The 12,313-nt window shown below is 43.8% G+C and overlaps 1 protein-coding gene across 1 annotated transcript in view; it reads left to right on the top strand.

The window, feature by feature from the left end:
* The first annotated feature begins 1,146 nt into the window (after window positions 1-1,146).
* Window positions 1,147-12,313, top strand: part of LOC147583369 (biliverdin reductase A-like) — a 28,205-nt gene continuing 17,038 nt past the window's right edge. Inside the window, exons 1-2 of the mRNA XM_086682213.1 lie at window positions 1,147-1,323; window positions 1,552-1,649. Of these exons, the coding sequence (XP_086538339.1) occupies window positions 1,147-1,323; window positions 1,552-1,649 (275 nt within the window). The remainder of the gene's footprint in view (window positions 1,324-1,551; window positions 1,650-12,313) is intronic.

Below are 12,313 nucleotides of genomic sequence, written 5' to 3'. Positions count from 1 at the left end.
ACAGCTCATATGATGTCCTTCTGGCCTCCTCCAGATACGGAGGCTTCCATTCGGAGGCTGAGGAGGATGGCGGACCCCGGGAGCAGGAGAAACTGTGAGTAGGCTGAGCTCAGGCTGCAGGGCCTTCCTTCTCCAAGAGGGCAGTGCTGAGACTGTGCATGGGAGGGGCTGCAGGACCCAGCATCCCACACGTCTGAGAGTCCTGTGAGAGGGCAAAGTTCTGAGGGCTTTCTCTTGGAAGCAAGGAAAGGGGTTCTGTCCTGTCTGGTAGAGGATGGGCTGTGGGCACAGGGAGACAGCAGAGGGCGACAGAGGACAGCATCAGCCCCTTAGAGAGTCCAACCCCATCCCTTCCCACTCACACCCTTGCTTCCACCCCCATCAGGGGACCCAGAATAATGGTTTTGGGGAGCATCACGCTCACCACCTTGGGGAACATCCACAGTGTGTGCTTAGCAAGGGGACAGGAGACACAGTGAGGGCTCAAGGAGCACATATCACCCACACCATGGGAGACCAATGACAGTGGGAGGACACCCACATGTGCACTGAGTGAATGAGGAAGCATAGAGGCACAGGTCGTCACGTTGAAGGCATCAGGAGCGTCCCAGAAAGCCCAAGTAAGAGACAGAGTCCCCTTGTCCCATATTTGTCCATATTTTCATGGAGCGCTAGGGTATGCAGTGAAGGCACTGACTCACCCCGACACCACCCCTCCACTCACACACGGACTTGAATTCTAGTGGGAGGTAGGCAGGGGGACACACGGAGGAGTCTGGCTGGCTTCCCCAAGATGGACAGACTTTGCCACATCATTGGTTAAGGGGTCCCAGTCAAAAAGACTTTGGCCAGTCCCTCTTCAGTGACTAAACTATCTCAAGTAGGACTCCTAAATCACAGGTGGGCAAGGTGTAGGAACAGTCTCTGGACATCCAGGAGCAGGAGGCATAGAGGCCAGGTCCCACAGGCCTGTCCTGAGACATCAGTGTGGGAGGAACACCCTGTCCTGATTGTTCTGGCTACTTTTGTATCCCCAGGGCCATCTCCTCCATCTTGGGCACCTGGCTGGACTACTACCCCGAGTACTTTTTCTAGCCCCCAGATTTCATCAGCCTGAAGGCACTGCAGGAATATGTAGGGGTCCACATGCCGGGCCCTGAGCTGCAGCGCCGTGCCCGCCTTCTCTACTCATGGTGGAGAAAGTGTGAGCCCAATGAGCCAGAGTCTCTGGGCGAGGAGGACTCTGGGGGGAGATGTGGGCGTGTGGAGGGGACGGGGTATGCCACAGAGAACATGTTTCCTGAGACTGCAGGTGGGCCAGGCGTAGGGACTAGTCTCAGATCACTGTTCCATTAGCCTGCCGTCTGGGAGATTTCCTCCTGGTGGGTTCTTTGACTCAGATGACAATGTCTGCAGGAGAGGTTTCCTGCCATGGAATGGCAATCACGGTCATGACACTTTCTATTCTTGAAGCCATGGCACCAGCTCCAGAGCCACGTTCAGACGTCCCTCAGGAGTGAGCCCCCGCTATCTCTGTGGTGCCCCCTGCAGCCTCGCAGCCCACGCTGCCTGAAGCCACCAGTTCTCCTGGAGCTCAGCGCGTACGAGAATCGGAGACCCTCACTGCAGCGTCCCCACCAGGGCAGGAGGTACTCCCAGCTCTGGCTGACAGTCAGGAGCTGGAAGAGCCACCTGCCCCTTTGGTGGCCCCAGAGCATGAGCAGCCCCCAGCCCCAACCGGCGGGGTCACGGAAGGGCTGGAGCAACCACCTGCTGCAGCTGAGCAACCAGCCTCAGCTCCCCAACAGCGGCTCATGTCCGCTGCAGCCCTAAACAGTGAATTCCCTGACCCTGTCATTTCGTTCTTTGTAATTTTTGTGGTTTGTATAGAGATATTTACTGTCCTTATGTATTGTTTTATACGTAAAACAAAAATTAACTTCAAAATAATTTACTCTGATCCTTTGAAAGTACACATTGAAGTGCCATTACGTATATTCACAGAGTTATACATCCATGACCACTATGTTCTCCTAGAATATTTCCATCACAGACACATGTATACTACCCGTCAGCCATGGCTCAACCCTCACCCCGGTCTCTGCAACCACTGACCTCGGTTTCTGCTGCTTTAGCTCCTCTGGGGTTTTCAGGTGTGTGCAATCACACACCATGGCTTATTGTGTCTGGCTACATAACATGAGAGTGATTAATAATTGGTTAAATATTCAATCAAACTAATATTTTTAGGACAGAGGAATATTCCCCAAAGAACAAAGATTATGGAAGCCTCCTACTTGAAATATCTTCATTATCTGGGATAGGGATCCCATTTAGAAGTTTGACTCAAGAGCTAAAAGCCACAAGAGAAATGTCTGGAGCAGACTGGGTGGCTCAGTCGGTTGAGCGGCCGACTTCGGCTCAGGTCATGATCTCGCAGTCCATGGGTTCGAGCCCCGCATCGGGCTCTGTGCTGACCGCTCAGAGCTTGGAGCCTGTTTCAGATTCTGTGTCTCCCTCTCTCTGACCCTCCCCCGTTCATGCTCTGTCTCTCTCTGTCTCAAAAATAAATAAAAACGTTAATAAAAAATTTTAAAAAAATAAATTAGTCTAAGGTGCATATTAAACAAACATCAAATTCAAATAAGAAATCTTCTCATTTACTACTGATATAGGTTTTATACGGATGTTGTTTCTTAAATGAAATAAAAATCTGAATAATAAGGACAGGCGCCAAGGTGGCACAATTGGTTGAGTGTCTTGACTTGATTTTGTCTCAGGTCATGATCTCATGGTTCATGGGATCAAGCCCCAAGTCAGGCTCTACAATGACAGCATGAAGCCCTCCTCAGGATTCTCTCTCTCTCTCTCTCTCTCTCTCTCTGAAAATTAAGAATTAGAAAAAAGAATACAAATACATATGAATAAAATGATATACCCTTGTCAAGAAATATTTGCCATTAGACATGGGGTCCCTCCTTCCAGTCCTTTTACTTTTAGTGCAGCAAATTGTGTGTGTTTGTGTGTGTGTGTGTGTGTGTGTGTGTGTGTGTGTATCAGTTGTGTGACAGGTTGGGTGGGGAGCGTTTCATGAGTATGCTCTTTAGTACCTATGTCCCCATAATGGACAGGCTCAAGTCCAGTCCCCTTCTGCATCCTCAGTGGTCACACATCATCATTTACTTTGTGTCTCTACAAGTTGAATAATTGGGCCAACTCCAATATTTTGACTCTCGTACTTGTACTGAAGGGTACATGTGTACCATTAGTCTCTATTTCTTTAGAATGGTACACCTAGCACAATTTTGGGGACATAATTTGTACACATTTTTCAGGTGTAGCCTGCAGTTCCTAATATCTACAGACTCTTTAAGACGTTAGGGCCTTCTTTGGGAAGGGAGCGACCCCTGGGACTGAGTGGATACCTGAGGAATTCAGAGGACAAGCCAGCACTGAGGTCATTGGGGTACCTGGGAGTGGCCCATGGGGCAGGGAAGAGCCCACACTCCCTCATTTTGACCTCCTGCACAGCACCCCTGCCCCATGTCCTGGAACACATTCATCCAGGCCCCATCCCGTGACACACCCCAGACCCTTGTGTACCTCCTGTTCCATAGCTCAGTTTCTAAGTAGAGCAGCCATTCCCTGTTTTCAGGTCAGGGGAGGATGCAGGCTGGGCCTCTGCTGCTTGCTTGGGTAACTAACTAGGAGTGTAATTGCCGGATCATAGGGTCGTTCTATTTTCAACTTTTTCAGGCACCTCCATACAGTTTTCCAGTGTGGTTGCACCAGTTTGCATTCCCACCATCAATACAAGACATTTCCCCTTTCCCTGAATCCTTACCAACACCTATTGTGTCTTGGGTTGTTAATGTTAACCATTCTGACAAGGGTGAGGTGGGATCTCATCATGGTTTTGATTGGTATTTCCCCGATGATGAGTGATGTTGAACATCTTTTCATGTGTCTTTGAGCCATCTGGCTGTCTTCTTTGCAAAAGTGTCTATTCATATCTTCTTCCTATTTCATTTGTAAAAGATTTATTAATTTATTGTGAGACAGAGATACAGAGAGTGTGTGGGTGTGTGTGTGTGTGTGTGCGCGTGCGCACGCGCACACACATACAGGAGAGACAGAGAACGAGGGAGAGAGAGAATCCTAAGCAAGCTCCATGATGTTGGCACAGAACCGGATGAGGGGCTCAATCCCATACGCCATGAGATCATGCCCTGAGCTGAAATCAAGAGTTGGACACAGAACTGTGCTACCCAGCATGCCTCTTCTACCCATTTGTTAACTGGATTCTTTGTTTTGGGGGCATCGAGTTGTGTAACTTCTTTATGTATTCTGGATAATAACCTCTATTGGATATGTCATTTGCAAATATCTTCTCCCATTCCATAGGCTGTCTTTTACTTTTGTTGATGGTTTCCTTCACTGAAAAGAAGTTTTTGTTTTGTTTTTGTCTGTTATTGTTGGTGGTGTTGTTGTTGTTGGTGGTGTTTTATGATTTATCTCGAGGAATTCCCAATAGTTCATCTTTGGTTTTTTTCCCTTGCTTATGGTGATGTGTGTGGTAAGAAGTTGCTGTGGCCAAAGTCAAATCTCCTCTAGGATTTTGATGGTTTCCTGTCTCACATTTAGGTCTTGCGTCCAGTCTGGATTTCTTTTTGTGTATGCTGTAAGGAAGTAGTCCAGTTTCCTTCTTCTGCATGTTGCTGTCCAGTTTTCCCAACACCATTTGTTGGAGGGACGGTCCTTTTCCCATTGGCCATTCTTCCCTGCTTTGTTGAAGATTAGAAGACCATAGAGTTGTGGATCCCTTTCTGGGTTTTGTATTCTGTTCCACTGATCTTTGTGCCTGTTTTTATGCCAGGACCATACTGTCTTGATGACCGACAGCTGTGTAATATAGCTTGAAGTCAGGTCGGCCAGTCCTGTCCATACGTAATTTTTTTCGAAAATTTGCCTTCACATGCTTCTACAACTTTCTCTTTCATTGAGATTTGGTCCTAAGTTTTTCCCTTTCCAAATAATCTGTCTTGTTTCCTGGCAAAATTACATTCTTTTCTTTCCAGAAAAATGTACTCTCACTTCTCATTCCTTTTATGCATGTCTCCTAATTTCTTACATACAAGACTCTTTCCTTCAGGGTGCCCTGGTGCCTCAGTTCAATAAGCATCCAACGCTTGGTTTTGGCTCAGGTCATGACCTCATGATTTGTGAGTTCAGGCCCCAGGTCAGGCTCTGCACTGACGTACAGAGCCTGCTTGGGATTCTCTCTCTCTCTCTCTCTCTCTCTCTCTCTCTCTGTCTTCCCCACTCCTGCTTGCTCTCTCTCTCTCTCTCAAAAATAAATAAACAAAAAGAAAAAAGAAAAGATTGTTCCTTACAATATTCAGTAGTTTCGATTCCATTTATCTGATGAAAACTAAGTAGTAACCAGTTGCGAATTACCACAGGAGAATTCTTTAGGTTAGCAAATTCATGAATATTTTGTAATTTTTAGAACCTGTTCTTTCATAGTACAACTCTTTCGTAATGAATGAAACATGTTTCCAATACAGCCATATTTACCTTTACATCTCTATAATAAGAAGCCAACAAATGATAAACCTCTGTTTAGCAACGAATGGTTTAGCGTTTTAGCTTCTTTGGAAAAGACTTAGACATGTAGTGACTTTAACTCAATTTACAAAACATTATGAAAGCAGCGAATACTTAATAAAATAGGCAGAATCAGTCAGCACTTTCAGGAATCCTTGCTGACAGAGAGCAATAATTACAACATGAATTTAACTAATAAATTCAGGTAGAATAAAAGTGGATTATCTATATCACGTTTGACACTGATAACTCAGGAAGACGTATCTCTCTTCCTTGAAAGAACAATGTTTAGTATGGAATATGTGGCACCTGCACCCCCTGAAAGTTAATCACTTTGTTCCACACTGGCAATTTTACCTGGGGCTCCCATGGGGAAATCTCAAGTGGGCAATTTAACCCCAAAGCAGGCCTGGAGCCTTTTCATGTTGCTTTGGTAGATAGATGCTCCACTCTGAAGCTCATAAGGCTGCGACCCAACAGCCTGGGGTACTTTTGCTCCTCAACAGTGAGGGGAGGAGAAGCAAGATCTGATAGTGGCAGAAATGCGGAGGATGGAGTCCACTGTGACAGTGGAAGCCTTGCCGGTCGTGCAGGAACTAGAAGAGGGGAAGGCGGGGGCAGAGGTGTGCTGGTAGGGATGCCACCAGCAAGGCCAGAAGCAGGTTCAAAGTTTGGACTAACATTCCGCTGTCACCGACTCCTGTCTCTTCCTCCTGCAAAACATGTCGTTTTCTCTACTTGGTTTTGAGCCCTCTGGTGGAGGCAGAGGAGCAGGAAATGGGTTGGACAGCTGGTGCTCGTGCTTGAGGAGGTGGATGGAGTATTTCCAGCGTCGGCCTGCCTTCCTTCTTCTTTTTCTCATTATTCTGACGATTGGCAAGGGTGTCCGGTGTCGTAGATTTTCACCCATCCTTATCTTTCTGGACCATAAATTGGGATCCTCCCCACCAGGCATCTTTATGATGGAGTCACAACAAAGCCTGAATGTAGGTGATTTCATCCCAGATCGGGTGAACTTGAAAAACACTTTGTTTAGTTTTTATTTTTCTGAGTTTTAGAAAGCACAGTCTTCCTCCACAAGTGCTTGATTTTAAGCCAGTTAAGTAGAGCTCATCTATAAGTTATTTTTTGGAATACTATCCAGAGGTAGAAAAAATATCGGTCACACTTGTAACACATATGGGCACATACACACAATCCAGATGCAAACAAAATCTAGCCTTTGTTTCACTGATATTTGTGGAGTGAACATTAAAGATCCAACTTCCAATGATCTCCCCGTTATTAAAGCAAATCAAATGGCAAGATAGCATGTCAATTTAGGGACGTATGAATTAGCTATTTTCCAGTTTCCGACTAGAATACGACCAGTTTTGTCCAAAGATGCCAAATGCTGCAGCCACCAGCACAGCAAGTGAAGCCCAGTCTGCGTCTGTGAGCATCGGCTCCTCTCAAGAAGTCAGGGGTTTCACTGACAGGACTACATGGCTTCCTAGTCTCTGGTTGCTTAGTGTTAGAGCTGGGTTTCTCTTAACTCTGTGTAGAAGAAAACTCATTTCGACATGTCAACAGGAGCACGTCTGAGTCATCTGTGACCCAAGTTATTCTTGGTTAGTTTTCCCAGTTAAGTAAGTACTTCCAAAGAGAGGTTCCATATACATTGTATCTATATCCTGTGGAATTCCTGTGGGTGGTGGTTGCTTTTCCAGAAGCCGTTTGGCTTTGAAAGCACAATTCCCCATTCATTTAGTTTCATTTTTAGAATAAAGCTTGAGCAAAATCAAAAATGGTAAGTATAGTGGGTTGGGAGGGTGCTGCCTGTGAGTGTCTCTTACAAATGGCCACAATAGACTCTCATGGGTGTCAGGTTCTCCCAGAGAGGGCTCAAACCATCGAGGGGGCTCAGAGCACTGGAAGATCAATCCGGACGTGGGCATCTCTGGATGAGCCAATCACTAATTACAGTATGGAATAGGAAGTTCCTCTAGGACTGATACACATCTCAAGGAATATCCTCCCAGACATTTGCACTAGGCTTTCAGCCAGCAAAAGGTGACATTCAGCTGGAAGGAACAAGTCGTCCTCTTTTGTTGGAGAGGAATGCCTTAGTCTCTCATAATTCTAGCCAGAAAATTGCAATCACTATGAAGTCAAATTCAAACAACCAACCCATCCAGGCCAACACCTCTATGGTATTCCCACCTACAGAACATTAACAGTAACACTTAACACCTGGAATAAAAGTCAAGCCCACCAACGGAAACTGGGGAGTTCCAGACGTCAGCAGAACTCATGGATACACTTTCAGATGGTGAGAAGTCAGAGGGGGCACAAAGAGCCTGTGCTGGTACCAAGCACTGAGTTCCCAAAGACCTCCAGGTGTTCTCAGGCAAGTTTCTGTGATATCCTGCCCACTATGCCAAGAAATGCCGACACTAAATGAACAAATTGGGGAAAACAATGAAAAGAAAATGGGTTTTATCTGAGCTCCAGTTAGAAGAGCTGCTCGGGATACACAATTTTCTCAAAAAACCTGTGCTCCACTGAAGGATCACCTGGTGTAAGGGTATATAAATATGCATACATATGTGTAAAGGGTAAGGAATACTCATGAAGACAGACATTGCAGAAAGTTACAGACTTAAGATTTTAGTATATGGAAGGCTATATGAATTTAATCATATGGGAACAGGGAATTTTTTCCTTTTTCTTATTTTTATGATTGGAATGAACCTTTTTTGTCATTTTTAAAACCTATCAGATGTACAGTATGTCCTCACGGGAGTAATAGAGCCCATGCTTTGAGGTTTTGCAGGGTTATTTTGACCTTGATCGCTGTTAAAGTATACCTTCCCTGGGAATCTCACAACGAGGCCCACAAACATGAAAACTGGAGAACTGCTTGTATTATACCTGTTCCCATGTGTGAATGGAAGCTGCCTATAAGCCCACACTTTGAATTCCTCTGTCCCCACAAACCTGTCCCACATTTGAATCCCTTATTCACAGCCGCACTTCCTGATCATCTCTTTCGCTCAGTTCTGGACAAAACAACACCTGTGTTCACCTCCCTCTTGGGAAAGAAGTCCTAGGGTGGAGTACCTTGAAGTGGGCCCAAGTCCACCTCCTCACGCTGAAACCAGTCTCTCTCATCCCTTATCATCAACATTGTGCCCTTTTCCTTCCGGGATGCAGGGGTGTGTGGTAACCTCTAAGGTGCATTTTAAGTAGCCATACAAATGAATTATACTACTGTTGATTACTTTTGCTCTTAAAATGATTTACTGTTGAAATTGGCCTGGAACCACCAGGGCCGCTGGATCCCTCAGGCGGTGTTTCCTGAAACATATCACAGAAAAACATGTTCCCGCTCCCCCACGTTGCTTGTTTCAGCTTCCTGCTAAATGTGGTGTTGCAGACCCTGGCGCCCTGATCAGTGTCCCCTGCAGGGGAGGGCCGAGGCGGGGGCTTGTAACCCAGACCCAAGCACATGTGCAGGAGCCCGGGCACATGATCATGATCATGATCATGAGAATAACATCAGAAAAATCCCAGTTGAGGGGCATTCTACAAAATTCCTGGCCAATACTCTTCAGAACTGTCAAAGTCATTAAAAAACAAAGGAAGTTTAAGAAACTTTCTAACCCAAGAGGAGCCTAAGGAGATATGATAACTAAATGTGATGTGGTATCTGGAAACAGAAAAAGCACATTACGTGTAAACTAAGGAAATCTGAACAAAATATGGACTTTAGTTAATTAAAAATAATAAGCTTAGTTTTTTAAAAACTAAGGATAAGTGTTATATTAAAATTTTTTTTTTCAATGTTTATTTATTTTTGGGACAGAGAGAGACAGAGCATGAACGGGGGAGGGGCAGAGAGAGAGGGAGACACAGAATCGGAAACAGGCTCCAGGCTCCGAGCCACCAGCCCAGAGCCCGACGCAGGGCTCGAACTCACGGACCGCGAGATCGTGACCTGGCTGAAGTCGGACGCTTAACCGACTGCGCCACCCAGGCGCCCCGGATAAGTGTTATATTAGAGCCTTGGTATTATCTCCCATTAGCAAGCACAATCTGGGTGGATATGTTTAGATCATTAATGGCTTTTAAAAAGAAAAAGGTTCTTAGCAATGAAACTGACATTTTTTCCTCTAGGCAAGTATGTATAACTCAGAGCGTTCATTAAGCAGTTTTTACACAATAGTTATTATGTATGAGATACCGTACTTATTAACAATAGAGATAATAAAAAGATGACCCTTGCTTTTGAGGAGCCCACATTGCCATATGTTCACAACTAGGTAACATTAATCTGCTGAAAATGAGTTGAAAATGTAACTATAACATTTACATTGTAGCCCAGGGAAGTAATAATTTTATTCAACTTGGAATACCTAAATGCAATATCATTTTGTATGGCAAAAGTTAAGGATAATTTGGGAGTAATGTCAGCAAGATGGTGGAATAGGAAGCACTAGGACCTCATTCTGCCGTGGAGACACTGACTTAAGAGCAATATATAGACCATATTGCCTTTGTGAGAATTCCAGAAACAATTTAAGTGGTTGTAGTCACCCAGGCATACACAAAGCCAAGAAGAGCTGCGTTGAAGCCGGTAAAAAGGTTCATTGCATTTGCTCGGCTTCACCCTGGCACAACAGGGTGTGATCAGGACAAAACTCCCAAGTCTTAGCTTCTCCCTTGGGGGAAAAAAGAAGAGTGGAACCTGCATCTAGTGTTCTGGTTTTGCAAGGGCTGCTTGAGAGACTGGTTTCTATCTCTCTTGACTTGGGGTGCTGAAGGAAGCAGTAGTGTACTTTAGATGCGAGATTAGAGGCTGCCAAGAACAAGGCAAACTCTATGATTTGTTATAGCAACAGAGAGACTGCAGTACTGCATAAAGAAACCAGGGTGAGCAAGATATTAGGTTTTTGAGAACAGGGGCAAACCTCTTTCACTTGGAAATTATACACATAATCCCAGAGAAGATACATCCCCAGGAAAGATTTGAGAATTGCTAGCCTGTCTGGAGAGGGTCTTTCCTTATAAAAAGTCAGTCTGTAAAGACTGGGAGAAGTGGCTGTTTTTCCAAATATTCAGATCTCAACAAATGATCACAAGGCATAAAAAGAAACAAGGAAAAATTGGCCTCTTAAAGGAACAAAATTAATCTCCAAAAACTAATCCTAAAGAAATAGAGACCTATGAATTATCTGATAAAGAATTCAAAGTAACTCTAAAAGATAGCTAAAAGAGGACACAGACAAGTGAATAAAATCAGGAAAACAGTGCATGAACAAAATGAATATATCAACAAAGAGCTGTAAACTATAAAAAACAAAAAAAATTCTAGAGATGAAGAATAAAATGACTGAATTGAAAAATGTGCAAGGGTTCAACAGCAAACTTGATCAAGTGAAAGAATTGGTACATTTGAAGATGGGTCATTTGAAATTTGAGTCAAAGGGGCAAAAAGAAAAAGAATGAAGAAAAGTGAAGAAAGCTTAAGGGATTTATGGTACACCATCAAACAGATCAATATATGTATTATACAAGTCCCAGAAGGGAGCAGTGAGCTTATTTGGAATAATCATGGCTGAACACTTCCCAAATTTGAGGAAGGAGATGGAATACAAATTGAAGACACTTAATGAACTCCAACTAGAGTAATTCCAGAGATCCACACCAAGACACATAATCACACTGTAAAGACCATAAAGGCAGAATCTTGAAAAAGGCAAGAGAAAAGTGACTTCTCAAGGAGCTCTTAATAAGCTTATCAGCAGAATTCTCAGCAACCTTGTAGGCCAGAGGGAGTTGGATGATATATTCAATTTATTGAAAGAAATACAACTGCCAACCAAGAATACTATATTCATCAAGACTGTGCTTCAGAAATGAAGGTGAAATTAAGACTTTCCTGGAAAAACAGCAACTGAGGGAATTAATCACTACTAGACTTATTCTACAAAAAATGCTAAAGGGAGTCATTTAAACTGAAGCAAAAGGATTTTAAACAGCAATTAATCATATGAAAGTAAAAAGTACTCTGGTAAAGGGAAACATAAAAAGAAATATAGAATCCTGTAGTATTTTGTTGGTTCATAAATCATCAAACAATTTTTTTAATGTTTATTTTTGAGAGAGAGAGCAAGAGCATGAGCAGGGGAGGGGCAGAGAGAGAGGGAGACACAGAATCCGAAGCAGGTTCCAGACTGTGAGCAGTCAGCACAGAGCCTGTGTGCGGCTCAAACTCATGGACCATGAGATTATGACCTGGGCCGAAGTTGGACATTTAACTGACTCAGCTACCCAGGCACCCCAATCATTTTTAATTCTAGTATGAAATTGGAAATACAGAGCATAAGAAATAACTATAAATCTATGTTAATGGATATACAATATAAATAGATATAATTTGTGATATGAGTAAAATAAAGTGGGAGGTTGGAAATGTAAAGGAATAAAGTTTTTGTATGCAGTTGAAGTTTTTATTTAAGTTAGATTATTATAATTAGAAGCTTTATTTAATTCCCACAGTAACCACATGAGATGTGCAAAAGGAAATGAGAAAGGAATCAAAACATGTCACAAAAAAAAAAAATCAACAAAACACAAAAGAAGGCAGTAAGAGAGGAAAAGAAGGACAAAATACTGCAAGAATTTATAGACAACAGTTAACAAAATGGCAGCAGAAGTTTTT

Source organism: Puma concolor, chromosome A2, assembly GCF_028749965.1.
Source record: "Puma concolor isolate L17-30 chromosome A2, mPumCon1.1.hap2, whole genome shotgun sequence".
NCBI classification, from domain to species: domain Eukaryota; kingdom Metazoa; phylum Chordata; class Mammalia; order Carnivora; family Felidae; genus Puma; species Puma concolor.
Note: the sequence above shows the minus strand (reverse complement) of the source record. Positions and strands in the feature narration are given on the sequence as shown.